The 15668-nt window shown below is 55.4% G+C and overlaps 2 protein-coding genes across 6 annotated transcripts in view; both read right to left on the bottom strand.

Moving 5' to 3' along the window:
* ARHGAP36 (Rho GTPase activating protein 36) lies at positions 1-13785 on the bottom strand. The gene is made up of 12 exons (XM_059482937.1): positions 13689-13785; positions 11821-11974; positions 9469-9637; positions 7722-7784; positions 5733-5989; positions 5016-5211; positions 4451-4506; positions 4143-4293; positions 3540-3688; positions 3064-3234; positions 2518-2615; positions 1-1584 (listed from the first exon to the last, which is right to left on the bottom strand). Exons 3-12 carry the CDS (start codon positions 9581-9583, stop codon positions 1446-1448), a joined length of 1395 nt encoding a protein of 464 aa, XP_059338920.1. The 5' UTR covers positions 9584-9637; positions 11821-11974; positions 13689-13785; the 3' UTR covers positions 1-1445.
* The window catches only part of ENOX2 (ecto-NOX disulfide-thiol exchanger 2), a 25365-nt gene continuing 22812 nt past the window's right edge, over positions 13116-15668 (bottom strand). For all 5 annotated transcript variants that reach the window (XM_059482934.1, XM_059482936.1, XM_059482932.1 and 2 more), the window contains one exon: positions 13116-14977. In XM_059482934.1, the coding sequence (XP_059338917.1) occupies positions 14846-14977 (132 nt within the window). In that variant the 3' untranslated portion in view covers positions 13116-14845. The remainder of the gene's footprint in view (positions 14978-15668) is intronic.

Here is a 15668-nt window from a genome sequence, read left to right on the forward strand (position 1 = left end):
TTCATTTCGTGAGGCTGGAACGGAGCAGCTCCAGCAGAGTCTCGGTGCAGCCGCACGGGGGCCGGGCCAGGCCGGTGCCGGGCTGCCCTCAAGCGGAGTTTGCAGCAATATCGCATCAACGCTGCCAGGGACGAACACCCCACGGCCACTTGGATGGCTCTGCAGCAGCCAGAGAAAGCTGGTGCTTCCCAGTGAGCTCCCCGTGTCCCCCTGCCCCTGTTATGGTGCGGGGAAAGTGAAATCCAGCAGGGCTTTTCCTGCAAAGAGCTGCCTCCTGTGTCAGCATCCCTGGTCCATCCTAGAATCATGGAATCACAGAATGGTTTGAGTGGGAAGGGACCCTAAAGTCCATCCCGCTCCACCCCCTGCCATGGGCAAGGACACTTTTCACTATCCCAGGCTGCCCCAAGCACATCCAACCTGGCCTTGGACACTTCCAGGGATCCAGGGGCAGCCACAGCTGCTCTGGACAACGTGTGCCAGTGTTTTACCCTAGGAAGGAATTTGAAAGGCTGGGGGCTGCTCTTGCAGCAGGTACAATCCCACCCAGAGCAGTGGCTGGACACAATGTTGGTTTCACAGCTGACATTCGAGTGTTCCTGTGGCCTCTGGAACTTTCCACAGCCTCATGGTGTCCCAAATTTATCTGCTCCTCCAGACACAACAGCTCTGCTGCTCTCTGGAGCTTATCAGCTCCCAGGGGGTCTCACCAGCTATCTCACAGCACAAGCTCCTCCGGGAAATGCTTCCCCACCCATCCCAACTGTTCTGATCTGCAGGGAAGGGACCTTTGCAAAATAAGAGCCCAGCCTGAGCAGGGCACCTGAGAAGGTCTGGGTGCCTTCAGACCAGGACTGGGTGCAAGCTGTGGTGGAATATGGAATACTGTTTGCAGAAGTACTATTTTGTCCCCAGAAGTGCCCTGCTGTGGCTGCCCCATTCCTGGGAAAGTTCAAGGCCAGAAGGCCAGGCTGGATGGGGCTTGGAGCAGCCTGGTGCAGGGAAGGTGTCCCTGCCTGTGCCAGAGCCTCACCACCCTCACAGGGAAGAACTTCTCTGAATATCCCATGAATATCCCAATTTCTCTCTCTGGCAGTGGGAAGCCATTCCCCGTGTCCTGTCCCTCCAGCCCTTACAAAAGCATTTGGATACTCCTCTGAGCTGTCTCTTCTCCAGGCTGAGCAGTCCCAGCTCCCTCAGCCTGTCCTCCCTGCAGGTGTAGGGATGGCACTCCATTCCCGAGGTGTTGTGAGGAGGGGGTGGCAGGGAGGGCTGTGCTGAGGATGTGGCAGTGGTTGGACCCACAGGAAGGTGCCAGCCTGGCAGGTGACCCCCGAGTACAGCTCTGCCCCCTGGGCACAGGCACAGGGGCTGCCCCCACAGTGAGGAAGGGCTGGGTTTTGTGGGAAAAGCTGCCTGGTTGTGTCCAGAGAGCCTGGGCAGGGCTAGATGCCAACATGCAGGTTTAGGAAGGAGACGCTGCTGTAGAGCTCCGAGCAGACCGAGCCGCGCTCCAGGCTGTGCGTCCAACCAGGCAGTGTGGACAGAGCCAGCTCCTCCCCGGGATCCTCACGCTCTGGGCTCCTAAGGAAGCAAAAAGGAGAGAGATGCTGTTAGCAAATGCTTCTACTGCCCACTGCACTCCCAAATGGGCTTAAGCAGTGATCCCAAAGACTGCCATCTCCAGACAGTCCCAAGAGGAATGTGAACACAAACAAGAAGCTGTAGCATGGATCACAGAATCCCAGGTTTGGGTTGGAAGGAACTTTGAAGAGCATCTAGTCCATGGGCACAGATACCTTCCACTAGATGGGGTTGCTCCAAGCCCCATCCAAACTGGTATGGAGGTAGCCTGTGGTCCAGGAAAACCCTTCCCACAGGACAATTCATGTTTCTGAGGAGTCACCAGCTCTACTGAAGGCTCTTGAGCATCCCCTGCTCCTCAGGATCCCCTGTTTTCAACTATTCCCTACTTCCAACCCCAGGGAGCAAACCCCCTCCTGCATTATGTGCCATGGTAGACCCAGCTCATGGGATGTGAGGTCCTTTCAGCCACCGCCTTTAACCTTAGGGAAGGGCACAAGCTCCAGTTCTGAGCCTCAGTGGGAATGTTCCATTTTGCACCCAAAATGTGGATGTATGGACAGAGCTGGTGGCCCCACACAGACACCCGGGGCAGGCAGAGACTGCAGTGAAACACGGACACCAAGGATGGAGGAGGTTTGGAGAAGGCTGGTGGTGGAGCAGGGATCAGTGTGTGACACTGAGAGGCAGGAGCAGGGGAGGGGCTGGACAGGAGCTGTGTGGATACCACAGAGGGAGCTCTGGAGAGAGCTGGCACAGGCTGGGGAGCAAACAGGGAGAGCAGGGAGCTCCGAGGGATGGGAAGGATGGAGTGTGAAGGGCTTTAGCTGAGGAGCTGTGACCAGGCCGCTGTAGGAAGGAGCAGTCTGGAGGAAGATGAGCAGGGTGTGCTGTCACTTGTCCCTGTGCCCTGAGGAGCCCTCGGGCACTTACGGCACGTCAGGGAACTTCCTGCGCAGCAGGTACTCGATGACATCGGGGTCTGTCTGGAACAGCCTCCTCAGCACGTCACACTGCATCTCTGGGGACACCTGGGGACACACGGCCACACTGCTCAGTCGTGGGGCCACTCTCGGCAGGAGGCTGAGCAGAGGCAGCCAAGGAAGGAGCCCAGGACGTGGTCACAGAGCCAGCACGTTGGTGTCACACCCCACACACCTCCCAGGGGCTGCACGATCTCAGCCCCTGCTTTCCCTTCACTATCCCCAGTCCTTTGGCTCCCTGTAGACCACAAAAATTGCTATAAGGCTTTTTGGGGATCTGAAATGTCACATTCCAATAGACCTGAGGGGACTCTTACTGCTGCCTGTGAGTGCCCTGTGGGAGGGTGGAGAGAGGACGGAGCCAGAGCCTTCCCAGAGCATGGGCACACACCAAGGTGTGCATCTCTGACAGGGACAAAATCCTTCCCCTGCTGCTCTTGGAAGAATTCAGAGGGAAGGAGGTGCTGGAGGGGCTGCCCTGAGGAGCCCAACTTACCATGAACAGGGAGTGGTGGTGCTCAATCAGCTTCTGGAGCACCAGGATTATGGCAGCACTGTCCTCAAAGTTCAGGGCACCAGCATCTTTCTCTCCAGGCTTCTCCTTCTGCAGGATGTTGGGACCAAAGACTGTAGCCAGGTTTGACACTGTCATTTTGTTCCCAGGGATCTACAAGGAAGCACCAAAGGAACCTGTGGACTGTGGATGGAGTGGCATGGGATGTCCCAGGATGTCCTCACCCACCCCAGGGCAGGAACACAAGGGTGAAGTGTTGGTCTGGGTCCAGTTTGGTCCTCTCTGAGCTGGTGGCAGGGCCAGCACAAAGGGCTCGAGGTGCTGGAGCACACATTCATCCCATCCTCACCTTTTCCAACCACAATGACCCCGGGATTCTGTGAGGGATTTATTGTCTCCCCCAGGCTTGCAGCAGCCCCAGCACCGTCCAGGGCAGCCCTCAGGAGCAGCAGCCTCACCTGGCGGCCCTCGGGGTCCCAGGAGCTCTCGGCGTGCCGCGCCACCCGGGCCAGGAAGCGCAGGAGGCGCAGCAGGGTGTCACTGTGGCACGGGGGCAGCAGGAACAGCAGCAGCTGCAGCGTGTCCAGCTGGGCCTGCCCCTCCAGGCCTGGGGAGAGCAGAGTCAGTGAGGGGCACAGCCCACCAGGCACTCCCAGCCCTCCTCCACCTGCTTGGGAATGAGCTCTGGTGGGAGCCAGGCTGCTGTCCCACCCTTCCTCCCATGGGATGGAAAACCCAGCCAGAGCTGTGGTGTTGTTGGATATTGCACAGCCACACAGCCAAAGACTGTCACGGACCAGAGGGATTTTTATAGTCCAATTCAAAAGAAATCAAACAAAACCCCCACCAAATCCACTGATTACAGTAACTGCGTGTGGCAGCGCCAGGGAGCACAACACCCATCCCAGAAGCTTTGGAAAAGAAGGGTGGTGAGGAAGGATCCAATCCTGGCAGTGTCCAAAGTCAGGTTGGACAGGACTTGGAGCAACCTGCCCAAGTGAGAGGTGCCCCCAACACAAATCCTCCTGTGGCTGTGCAGGCTCTGCTCCACAGGTACTCACTGGCTGTGCTGAGGAAGGCTCCATAGAGCTCTCTGGGAATCAGGGAATCAGGCATATCCCGGAGAAACTCTTTGAGCAGGGCAGCCACATCATGAACACTTTGATGCTCATCCAAGAAAACATCCAGCCCTCGGTCAAACTCTTCCCTCAGCTTGGAGATGGAAGAAATGGGAAGGATGAAAATCACAGTCAGTTGTAGTCTGTTTCAGACCTCTCCACACCAATGTCAGCTCTATCCATCCCCATCCACATGAGCCTCTATCCCCGACAAGGCACAGCCAGAGGATGCAGTGAATGCCTCCCTTTACCTGCTGGACTCTTTTCTTGGAGCTTCCAACACGGAAGATGCCAACAGTTTGGAGCCCTGGGGGACAGAGAGGTTAGTGCTGTGCATTCCCACTGCTCCCTGCCACCCAGGCTGCTCCTGGGAGCACCTCAGCACCGTGGCAGGGCTTCTCTTGCTTGGCTTTCCCTTCTCCAGGCAGTGAGAAAAAGGAAAGGCTGTGGAGCCATGAGATTTCCTTGGGTTGCCTGTGATAAAGGAGGAGATCCCATCCCTACAGTAACTGTGAGCAAGGGCTGGATGTGCAGCAGAGGTTGAGGCACCAGGAGATGGTCACTGACACACACAGTGACATTCCCTCTTCAGTGACATTCCCCTCTGGTGCTGCATCCAACCCAGAGGACTCTCCACAGGAGGCTTTTTGGAAGATGCCCTGCCCCAGGACTCACAGAAGCATTCAGGTTGGGAAAGACCTCCAAGACCATCGAGTCCAACCATGGTGCCCATCAAACCTGGCCTTCCTCCCACCTTGGGGGTGGTCAGCCAGGATGTCCTGGTGGCCACACTCAGGGAGTTTCTCCAGCCCTTACCGTGCGTCTCAAGATGGGTGCAGCACCTGTCCACAATCCGTGGCACCTGCCAGGTGATGGGGTTCAGGCTCAGCTGCTTCTTCTTGCCGCGGCTCCTGCGAGGGTCCAGCTCATGGGGGTGTGAGAGCTGCAGGGCCTCCAGCAGCTTGGAGGCGTTGTCACTCAGGTCCGTGATGGAATCCACGGACATGGCCCCCTGGGATGGAGCAGAGGAATGACCCCACAGATCTATCAGTGCCATGACCTCACGGGTTTCTGGGAAAGGGCAGCATCCAGTGCCAATCCTGCCATGGACAGGGACACCTCCCACTGTCCCAGGCTGCTCCAAGCCCCAGTGTCCACCCTGATCTTGGACACTGCCGGGGATCCAGGGGCAGCCACAGCTTCTCTGGGCACTCTGTGCCAGGGCCTGCCCACCCTGCCAGGGAACAATTCCTTCCCAATATCCCATCCATCCCTGCCCTCTGGACCTTTAGATGTCCCCCTGGTAACCTCATCTCCATAAGAGCTTTGCTAGTGAGGGCCCTCCCACTCCTCACAGTCCATCTCTGAGGGGGCTGGGGACATCACCATTTCCCCGAGGACAGACTGGGACCGGCCCAGCCTGGGTCACAACCCACTCAGTCAGTGAGAAAAAATCCTGGAAAATCCCATTTATTGCCAAATTCAGACACCCCGATCCCACAGCACCACCACAGCCCATGTTGGGGACCATACCCTCCGCTGGCTCCAGGAGCCCTTGTCCACCACCACCGGGGAAAGCGGCTCCTCTGGGCAGCCCCCGTCGGGCGCCCGGATGCAGCTGGTGCCCATTGCCAGCCTCCTGTGCCTCTGGGCCCGGAACCTGGTGACCGTGGCCTCCACCTCCAGGCAGAGGCGGCGGCTCCGGCCCACGGCCTCCTGCAGCTGCCGGCAGGCGCGGTCGTTGGCGATGACCTGGGCGAGCGGCACGCCGAAGGTGTGGGGAGAGCACTCTGCGGGAACACGGCACGGAGGGAATGGCACTGAGGGAGCTGCAGGGATGAACCCCGTGTGCTGCCCCCAGGAGCGCCTGGAGCAGTCCCAGGGAGCAGGAAAGGTGTGGGGGGACCCTGGGTGCCACAGAGCCAAGGGGGAGGGCACCCCCTGGGAAACGGGGGGCTGGGGGCACAGGGAGCAGACACAGGGGCTGCTCTCCAGCAGGGGCTGCTTGGAGCCCGTCCCAGTTTTTCCTGGAGTTTCTTCCCTTTAACTGACTACAGCCCCATGAAGATGCCATGGCACCCATGGAGCAACAACTTCATAAATCACCAAAAGATCCTTTCCAAATTCTAACTGTGAGAAATGGATTTGTAGAGAGTTCTCAAGCCTAGCAGAAGGCCCGCACAGTGTACATCTGTATGCAAACTTTGAGACAAGAAATGGTGACTTAGAAATGCCATAGAATAAGACAGATATTGTTGAGAGAAAAATGGAGCTAGAAAAAAGTTTCAAAAGATAACCTTACAAATAAGACTAGATACTTGAGAGAAATAAAACTATGAAAAATGCATTATATTAGGACCCATGAGGGGTAGTTTTAGATGATTGGCTTTAAGGCCTCTACAGCATGGTGTGGCAAAAAGATGATAGGCCAAGAAACACTCATAGTGTATTGTAATTAGGAAAGAATTGGTTTCTGATTGTGATGGCATGAACGATAACATCTGTGCTGTCTCACCCTTCTCATGAGATGGAAAATGGAATAAAAGTTTTTAAAACGCCTCTCAGCTGCCCCATCTCAAGATCAAGAAGAGAGTATTGTCCAACAAACTGGTGCCCAGTGTGAGGAGCAGATAACTCAACTAAACTGTCTGACCTGTCAGAAAGCCCTGAGGTCATTTTTGTGAAGTTGCTGAGACAAGCATGAATCCTGGGATCATGACTCTTGCAAGAAGAGAGAAGTTGGATTTCTGCCCTCGTCACTGGCTCGGTCAGGACAGAGATCCAGCAAGGACTTGCCTGTTGCTCAACATCAGGTAAGCCTCAGGGAACGTGTTAGGACACAAGGTGTCAAATTTTCCTAGAGATATTTATAAAACCTTAAAGATCTGGTCAAATCTAATTCCTGCAACATTTCAAAATCTGAGTTAAAGGACTTACTATTATGCATTCAGAAGGGGTTTCCAACTGTGGATGAAGTTTCTGTGTTATCACTTCCTCTCTGGGAACTTTTAGGACTGAAACTATACAATGCTTTTACCACAGACAGAGATCAAACAGCTGCTAAGTTGCTACCAGCATGTTGTACAATGATTGATGTGTTTAAACATTGTACTAGGTAAAATATGAGGCATTAATTTCAGTAGTTTTAAACCCTTGAATGGTTTTGTGCTGGTGTGGGGAAGCTCATTCCCACCTGGCTCTGCTCTAGAATTCTGTGCACCCCAGGGTTGTCACTGAGGTCCTTCAGGGGATGCTGAGATAGAACTGGAGGTGACAAGACTGGGGCAAAATGGGCAGATAGACTCATTTGTGGGTGTTCACCTTGAGAATGCATTTCACATTGCACACATTCCACACACCTTTCCGTCCTTCCAGGCTCCATCAAGCTCGTGCCATTCCAAGAACAACAGAACAACTGTGATGAAGCATCCTACTGGTTTTGGGCACCTCCCACCCCACCAAAAACCACCCATTCCCCCTGAGAGCAGGGACCAAAGCCCAGGTACAAGTGAGGCTGCTCACCTTTCCTCTCCTTCGAGAAGCTCTCCAGCTTCTGCCGGATGGATTTCATGCCTTTGGAGCCATCTACAAGGAAAAGGGGAAGGTTCAGCACTGGCATCTTGGGGCTGGCTCAGCATGGGCTCCCTGTCCCTCTGCAGCCTCCAGCCAGGGGACACTGAGGGACAGCCACAGCCCTGAGGGGATCCAGGAGTGCCCTGGGACACACAGTGGGCAGCAGCTGCCAGGGACCAGCCCTGGAGATGGACATCCCTGCCCAGGGACCAGCCCTGGAGATGGACATCCCTGCTTGGAGAACAGCCCTGGAGATGGACATCCTTGCTTGGAGAACATTCCCAGAGATGGGCACCATCCTCTGTGGATGAAGGGGTGGAGGGACCCCATGGCTCTACGCGAGCAGTGAGACCCAGAAAGGCTTTTGGGAACGTTTTAGAGCACAGACATAAAAAGTTGTACAAAACACCATCAGAAATCCCATCCTGCTCTGTAGGAATCCCACCTCACACATCCAGCAGCAGTGAACTGAGAATTCACTCACTGCCCACCCTAAATCCTTCCAGGACACATCACCCTATTCTGGCTTGTACTCTTCATTCCTGAAGAATTCTCTTCCTAGGAACAGCTTATATCTATTTGTTTGGGTTATTTTGTAAGACTTAGAGGAAAGCTCTGACAGCTGGAATGAGGAACATGAGTGTAGAAGCCAGCATAAATTGTCCAGCAGCACACTGACCAACCAGGAAGGAAATACTGGGGTTTGGGACTTTTTTTGGCACTGCACTGGTCCCTAGAGGAGCTGCTGCTGCAGGGTGTCACTGCAAGCTGGATCACAACAGCCCAAAATAAAACAAAATAGAAAAGGAATCAGGATGTTTGTGGTCAAAGTCCTCCAGGGCTGCAGCCCTGGAGCAACTGGGAGTTCTGGGAAGGAGAGGGGAGCTGTGCTGGACTCTCCATGATGCCATTTAATGGCATGAAACCTTTGAGATATTAAGGTGGGAAGCCAGACTTGGGTGCCACCTCGAGCAGTTGGTGCTCAGTGTGAGGCTGGGCACTGGGAGATGTCCCATCCTGGGAGAGGATCCTGAGACCTGGGGCCTCCATCCTGCCCTGGGGTGCCAGGAGTGGAAGGGGGGCTGGAGACCCCCAGGCTCCCTCTGCACCCCAGCCCCAGCCCTGGTGAACTGGTGCCATCCCCTGCCCTGCTGGGATGCCAGAAGTGGATTTGGGAAGGAGTCTGGGAACCACAACTCTCTGGGTTTGCTGGTGGGGGACACAGGCAACCCTGGGAACCCTGACAGGGCCTCTGTGCTCAGTTCCTGTGGGGTTCCAAAATTTATCCACCCTTTTATGTGCCAGTGCATTATCCACTCTCCCATAAACCCCTTTCCAGCATCAGGACTTAGTGCTGGCCATGGATCCAAACAGCAAATCCCATCCCACCCCAAGGGCACTCAGACAATCCCCAGTGGAGACCTCGCCAAGTTGTCACATCTGGTTTGAGTTTGGGGGTTGGAGGGTCATGTTCTCACACTGCTGCGGACACACAAACCCCTCCACAGGCTGATCAGGCCTTCAGGGCTCAGAACAAAGCAGGAATGAGAAATAGAATGGACCAAAATATGTCACAAATGTCTCCCCATAACCATCACCCCGGGCTGTGGTGTGGGGATGTGCAGCATGAATGGCTCAGCCTCAGCCCCCCTTGGCAGGAGCCTCCTGTCCCTCCTCTCCCCCCTGTCCCCTGTACCTCTGTCCAGACTGAGGTGGCCCACGGGCAGCCTCTCCTGCAGCTGGAACAGCGCCAGCTCCTGCAGACTGGCCCTTTCCAGCTCGGACAGGCTCTGCAGGGCCACGGGCTGCATCCCAGGGCTGGGGCCTGGCACAGGGGCGAGCCAAAGGTCCTCTGGAAAACACACCTGTGTGAAAGGAACGCGTGGCAGCGACACCTGCTTTAGGAGAGAAACTGCTGGGAGCACCCCAGGGAGTCTTTGCAGGAGACATTTGTCCCTCTGTCACCTCTCCAAAGAGCCAGTGGGGCTGCAGAGCCCCAGCCACATCATCTCACTCCAACCTTCCAAGCAAAGGCCTTGGAGGCATCGGGAGAAGATATTTAGATTTGATATTGGGAAGGAATTGTTCCCTGTGAGGGAGGCGCTGGCACAGGCTGCCCAGAGGAGCTGTGGTTGCTCTGTCCCTGGAAGTGTCCATGGCCAGGTTGGACAGGGCTTGGAGCAGCCTGCACTGGTGCAAAAGGTCTCTGCATGGAAGGAGATAAGCTTTAAGATCTCTCCCAAATTCTGTGATTTATCTTTTGTAAATCACAGACAACTGCACGTGACCAGAAGTGCCGAAGCCCTTTACCCCAGGCTGGACCACAGACCCTGGACACACCCTGGACACCCCATCTCCTGTCCCAGAGCTTTGGGGAGCCCTCCCTGCTGTGTGCAGGCTCTGGGAGAGCCCACACAGGGACCTGGCTCCTCAGCCCACACTGACCTGGCTGCCTCCAGCGGTGCCACCTGCTCCTGGTGCCACCTGTGCCACCACCCCAGCACCACCCGGCACGGTCCAAAGAGCAACAGCAGCCCCAGGGAGAGGAGAGGAGCGAGGTCAGAGTACGGGCTCTGAACAGAACCTCCCCAAAGAGGCTTAAGGCAAGAATGAAAAATAAATGCCTGGAAGTCTCAAGGGATGCAGTGAGACCCCCAGGAAGGGGACAGAGCTCCTGTGTCAGTCTCTGCCCCCTCTCTAGCCCCTGAGACTGGTTCCTTCTGGCCAGGTTTGAAATTTCAGTTTCTAAAGGTTAGAAATTAGAAATTTAGAAATTAGAATTTAGAAAGTTACATAAATTAAAGAAGAAAACAAATATAAAGGAGTTGTTCATAGTTCCCTGTAAGTGGAGACTGAAAAGGGAATTCACCTACATCATAGAATCCCACACTGGTTTGGGTTGGAAGAGACCTCAAAAACCATCTCATTCCACCCCTGCCATGGCAGGGACACCTTCCACTGCCCCAGGCTGCTCCAAGCCCCATCCAATCTGGCCTTGGGCACTGCCAGCAATCCAGGGGCAGCCACAGCTGCTCTGGGCACCTGTGCCAGGGCCTGCCCACCCTAGGAAGGAATTCCTTCCCAATATCCCATCCATCCCTGCCCTCTGCCAAAATAAAGAGGCACAATGCAGGGATTTTTATAACTCCCATCCTGCTCCCCTGGGATGGTGTGGGGCAGGAACCTCCTTGGCTGTCACAGATGAGAGCATCTCCACATGCCAGGGACAGCTCCGTGCCTCTGCTGCACCGGGAGCTCCCAGCAGGGCGGGAGCAGCTCTGCTGTGCATGGATGGATGGATGGATGGATGGATGGATGGGGATGAGAGAGACACACTGTAGGGAGTTACCTTTGTGCAGGTGAAGCCTCACACTCCAGCAGAGCTCACAGCCACATCCCCAGCCTGAGCAGAGTCCTGTGGGATGCGGCCGCCATGGGGTGAGAAGGAGGAGGAATCCCAAAGAGGGAGCAGCAGAGGGAAGGCAGGAAGGAGAAGGCAGGAAGGAGAAGGACAAGCTGCTGCTTATCTGCCCAACCACAGGCGCCACTCGAGGAGCCCTGTGACGTGCCACCACCACTGGCCTGCCAAAACTCATCCTCCAGGAGTTAACCCCAAACACCTGCCCTGCTTCTCACCCCAGGTGTGGATTTATGTCCCTGGAAACAGCTGAGATGGGGAGCAGCACCTCCAAGCCAGAGGCACAAGAGCAGCGTGGGTGTCCCTGCAGGGGACAGGGATCAGAGATCCCTGTGAATCCCATGGGACAGGAGAGCTCACTCAGCCTGGACAGGCACCAGGCTCCCTGTAAGGAAAGAAATGCTGGCCCACAGTGGGGGCAAAGGCAGAGCCCCACAAAAACCCTGCTTTGGAGGGGATGCCAGAGCAGGAATCTCACTAACTCAAAAACAGGACTGGTGCTTATTTCAGGAAATCCCATGGGGAAAGCTCAGTGCAGCTGCCCCCTCCATTCCCAAGGAGCAGTGGCTGCTCCCCCAGGCTCAGCTGCAGTTCCTCTCTTCCCAGCTGGAACAAAGGGCCCACGTTTACCTTGCCTGTGTCCTCTTGCAGCAGCACCAGCAGCTCCTGGAGCTCCCAGCTCTTCCTTTGGGACAATGGCTTTCACAGCAGCATCTCCTCAAAGGCTCCAGGGGCCCTTCCAGCCCACAGGCGGGAGGAGAAGAGGGGAAGGGATGGAAAGGAGCTGCCACGGCCGAGGGGAGGAGAGAGGGGATGAGAATGTGAATTTTCTGCCAAAGAAATGAGAGCCAGAAACAGCGTGTGGAGAGAGGGCAGGGCTGGATGGAAGGAACTGCTCTTCCCACGCTGGCCACGGAGCCTTGGCAGGGATTGCTCATTGCTCAATCCCCTCCATCCTCAGCTTTCCCCGCTCCCGTCCATGGGCAACCAGGACACCCCCAAAGCATCAGCTGTGCTGCCAGGTGAAACCTGAACTGGGAATGTGCTGCCTGGGGAGGGCCAGTGGATGATTCCCACCTCAGCTCTCCGTGCACCTTCCTGGTGCTCCACCATGGCAGCTTCCCCGTGACAGTGTCTGGCAGGGTCTGGCACAGGCTCCACATCCAGGGTCCCTGCAGTGCTCTGCCATTGAGGAGCTCACAGACCTCATGGGGTGGATCTACAGCTCAGGTTGTTCTCAGAGGGTTACAGATCTTGGAGAGCCTCCCAAACCTCCACCAACACCCAAAATTGGCACTTCCTTGCCAATGAACACAGTCCTTGCCATGAGCCCTTTGGGGCCAGCTGGGCTCCTGGCCCATGATCATGGAACAGTTTGGGTTGGAACAACAAAGAAAGCAGCAGGCCCAAAACTTGCCCATAAAAAATGTTTATTCCTTAAAAATACAGCATTCATCTGCAGGGACACAACTATTCAAAGCATTTTTTAAAAGGGTTTTTATCTGCTCCCAGTGTGGCAAGCGCTCAGTGTTGGGAGCAGGGAGAGCAGCAGCCCATGTGGGAACAGCCTGGTCCAAAGGGAAGATCTGTGTCACCCATCCCTGGATGTCACCTCAGCAGCCCAGGGTGGATTTCTCCTGGGAGAAACCTCAGCCCCTCTGGAAAGGCCCTGGGACAGGGAAGCAGCAGCACCCTGGGGTGCTCCAGCCCTGAATCACTTCCACAGCACCAGCCATTGCCCCACAGGTCCTGGCTCCTCTCCCTTCTGCTGCCCCATGGAACAACCTGCCCGGTCTCTCCAGCAGCCCCAGCCCCCTCAGACCCCCAGGAGGTGCCTCTGGCTGCCCACGGTGCCCCGGCCCCATCCCAGCTCCCACCCTGCAGCCAGCAGAGGCTGGGACCCAGCCAGTCCCTGTGTGGGGAGCCCAGCCCTGTCCCCACCCAGCCCACGCCTTCCCTGCCCCGGGTGCTCCAGCCACGGCTGCTCCCAGCGCTCTGCAACTGTCCTGACTCCTGAAGCTTCTTCCTCCATTTTCCCAAGGAGAGCTCTCACTGAGTGCAGGCCACCCTGCTCTCTCTCCACCTGGCTGACCCCAAGGGACAGGTGGCACAAGTGCCACATTCCCACCTAGCACAGCAGGGCTGTCTCCTCTGCGACCACCCTGGCTCCCCCAGTGCCTGGGGAGAACTGGTGCCAGGCTCTGCCAGTGACAACAACAATGAGGAGGATGATGGTGCAGGAAGAAACACAAGGGATCTGGAGAGACCTCAGAGCCCTGGGGTGAGTGGGAAAGGGAGCAGGAGCACAGGAGTGCTCTCCTCTGTCCTTCCTATTGCAGGGAATGGTGAGGGGAGAAACAGAGCCAGCAGGTCAATAGCTGGCTCCAAGCCTGGCTTCACCAGTGGAATTTTGGGGTTTTGGATGAGGAATTGGTTCACACACCATCAGGTCTCTGTGCCAGGTACACAGAACACACCAGAAATGTCCCTGTACTCACCTGGGCACTACCTTGGCCATGGCACAGGGTGGAGAAGGACCCAGCAGGATGACACCAGGGTTGGGAAATACCTGAGAACAGGAACATATGAACTGAGGCTTCTCCCCCAAAGTGAGGTGGGATCAGCAGCCCAAGTGAAGGGCACCAACACCTGGGGCATGGGGAACAAGAGGAGGGGCTGGAACTGTGCCAGCTGCCGTGCTGGGAGCACACTGGGATGTCTAGAACAGGAATACTGCACAGGGTGACTGAGAGCTCTGCCAGGCTGGGAACATGAGGCTGCTGTGGGCAGGAGGATCCAGAGGGCTCCAGGTAGGCTGGGATGGGCTGAGCTGTGCTACCCTGCACCTCTGCACAGCTGGGCAAGAGCATGGCATACACTGGGAACATGAACAACAGGGCTGGGAAGGATCAGGAGCAGAGGAGTCTGTGCTGCTTGAGCTTGGTCTCCACACCAAAGTAGGTGAAGGAACTGAGTGGTAAAAATCACCAAAAGTCAGGCTGATGTCGCTCTTCTCCACCCACATCCCCAGAAAATTAAACACCCTTCCCATGTAGAAGATTCTGTACAGACTGACCCAGAGCATGAGTGGCACTGCCAGAATCCCCCTCAGCCCCCACACCTCAGCTTAACTGCTAACAAAGAGAACAGCAATAAAAGAAACAATTCCTTGGCTCAGAGGCCCCTGACACATCTAAAACTTCTCTTTAAACATACCTTGGCTTTTACTAATAGAAATATCTAAAAAATGCTTTTTTTTTTCCCTTTTGGTGATCTAGAAACCAGAAGACGCCCTTTGTTTTTGCTTCAGGACAGTCTGTGGCTGTTCCTAGCAGAAGGAAGGTCGAGGAGGAGGAATTTGGGCACACAAGCACATACAACATTGGCAGAACACAGAGTCAACACGCTGTGCTTCAAAGGGTCAGGCAGGAGCTTTTTTCCCCAAATATACTGAACAGCACTTGCCCAATAACAAATAACTGATCAAAGCAGCTGCAGAACTTGGAAGTTCTTCATGTGCTACTCTGGACTTGGTTTCACTTTTACACTTTGTACCCCGAGGCTGTGATGTGAGGGAATCATCAGGAACAGAGGAAGGAGCATCCCAGGTTTTCTCAGCATCCATATCCCACTGTTTCCAGCGTTCAGTCAAAGCTCAGGTCATTTTCAACCCATCAAAGCCACAAAACTTCCACCTCTTCTCCAGGCTGGCCCCAACCCCGCTGAGCTCCTGCCGGAACGTGTTCTGCAGTCGCGTCATGAGCACCTCCACCTCGGCCGTGCAGATCTGGGGAGCACAAGGAAAACAGCACTGAAAGGGAAGATGGAAGCCCTGATGGCTGCTGATAATTCAAACTCAAACAGGTACATGGCTGAAGCTCATCCAGGCCTTCCCTGAACTCCTGGGGATAATGCTGGGACACCAGGAGCTGTGACAAGAGCTAAGACTGGGGTTGCACCACTGCACAGAAGGAACTGAGGTGAGCCCCAGGTCCTGCCAAGCCACGCTCAGGGCTACAGGCAACTTCTGAAGGGCTCTTCCATGGCTCCAAACCACCTTGGATCTTAATTTTTGTGCTCTCTGCTGATCTTCTCGGTGAGAATGATGGACAGGGAACAGGGAAAAGATATTCCCCTTCCTTTCCTATTGGCAGCTTCAAGAACAGGTCGTACTTCCAAGTACTCCCCCTCCTCCTGCCTCACCTCAGGCCCAAAGATCTGCTCAGGGTTAAAAATAACATCCCAAACTAATCTGAACTCCTGCAAGAGTCAAGGAGGAGACAGAAGAGCTCAGAAGGAACACAAAGGACAATGGAAATAGCCCTCAGTGTGAGTGAACGTGAGGAGACTGATGCCACAGCACAGGTTAAATAAAGGGTGGGCTCTGCACAGGGCTTCTCCCAAGCAGAAGCTCCCAGAAGCCCTTCTCTGCACTGTGGAAACCAAAGAGGAAGTTGCAGAAAGCAGCTTGAGTGCTA

This window comes from Ammospiza nelsoni, chromosome 15 (genome assembly GCF_027579445.1).
Source record: "Ammospiza nelsoni isolate bAmmNel1 chromosome 15, bAmmNel1.pri, whole genome shotgun sequence".
Classification (NCBI taxonomy): Eukaryota; Metazoa; Chordata; class Aves; order Passeriformes; family Passerellidae; genus Ammospiza; species Ammospiza nelsoni.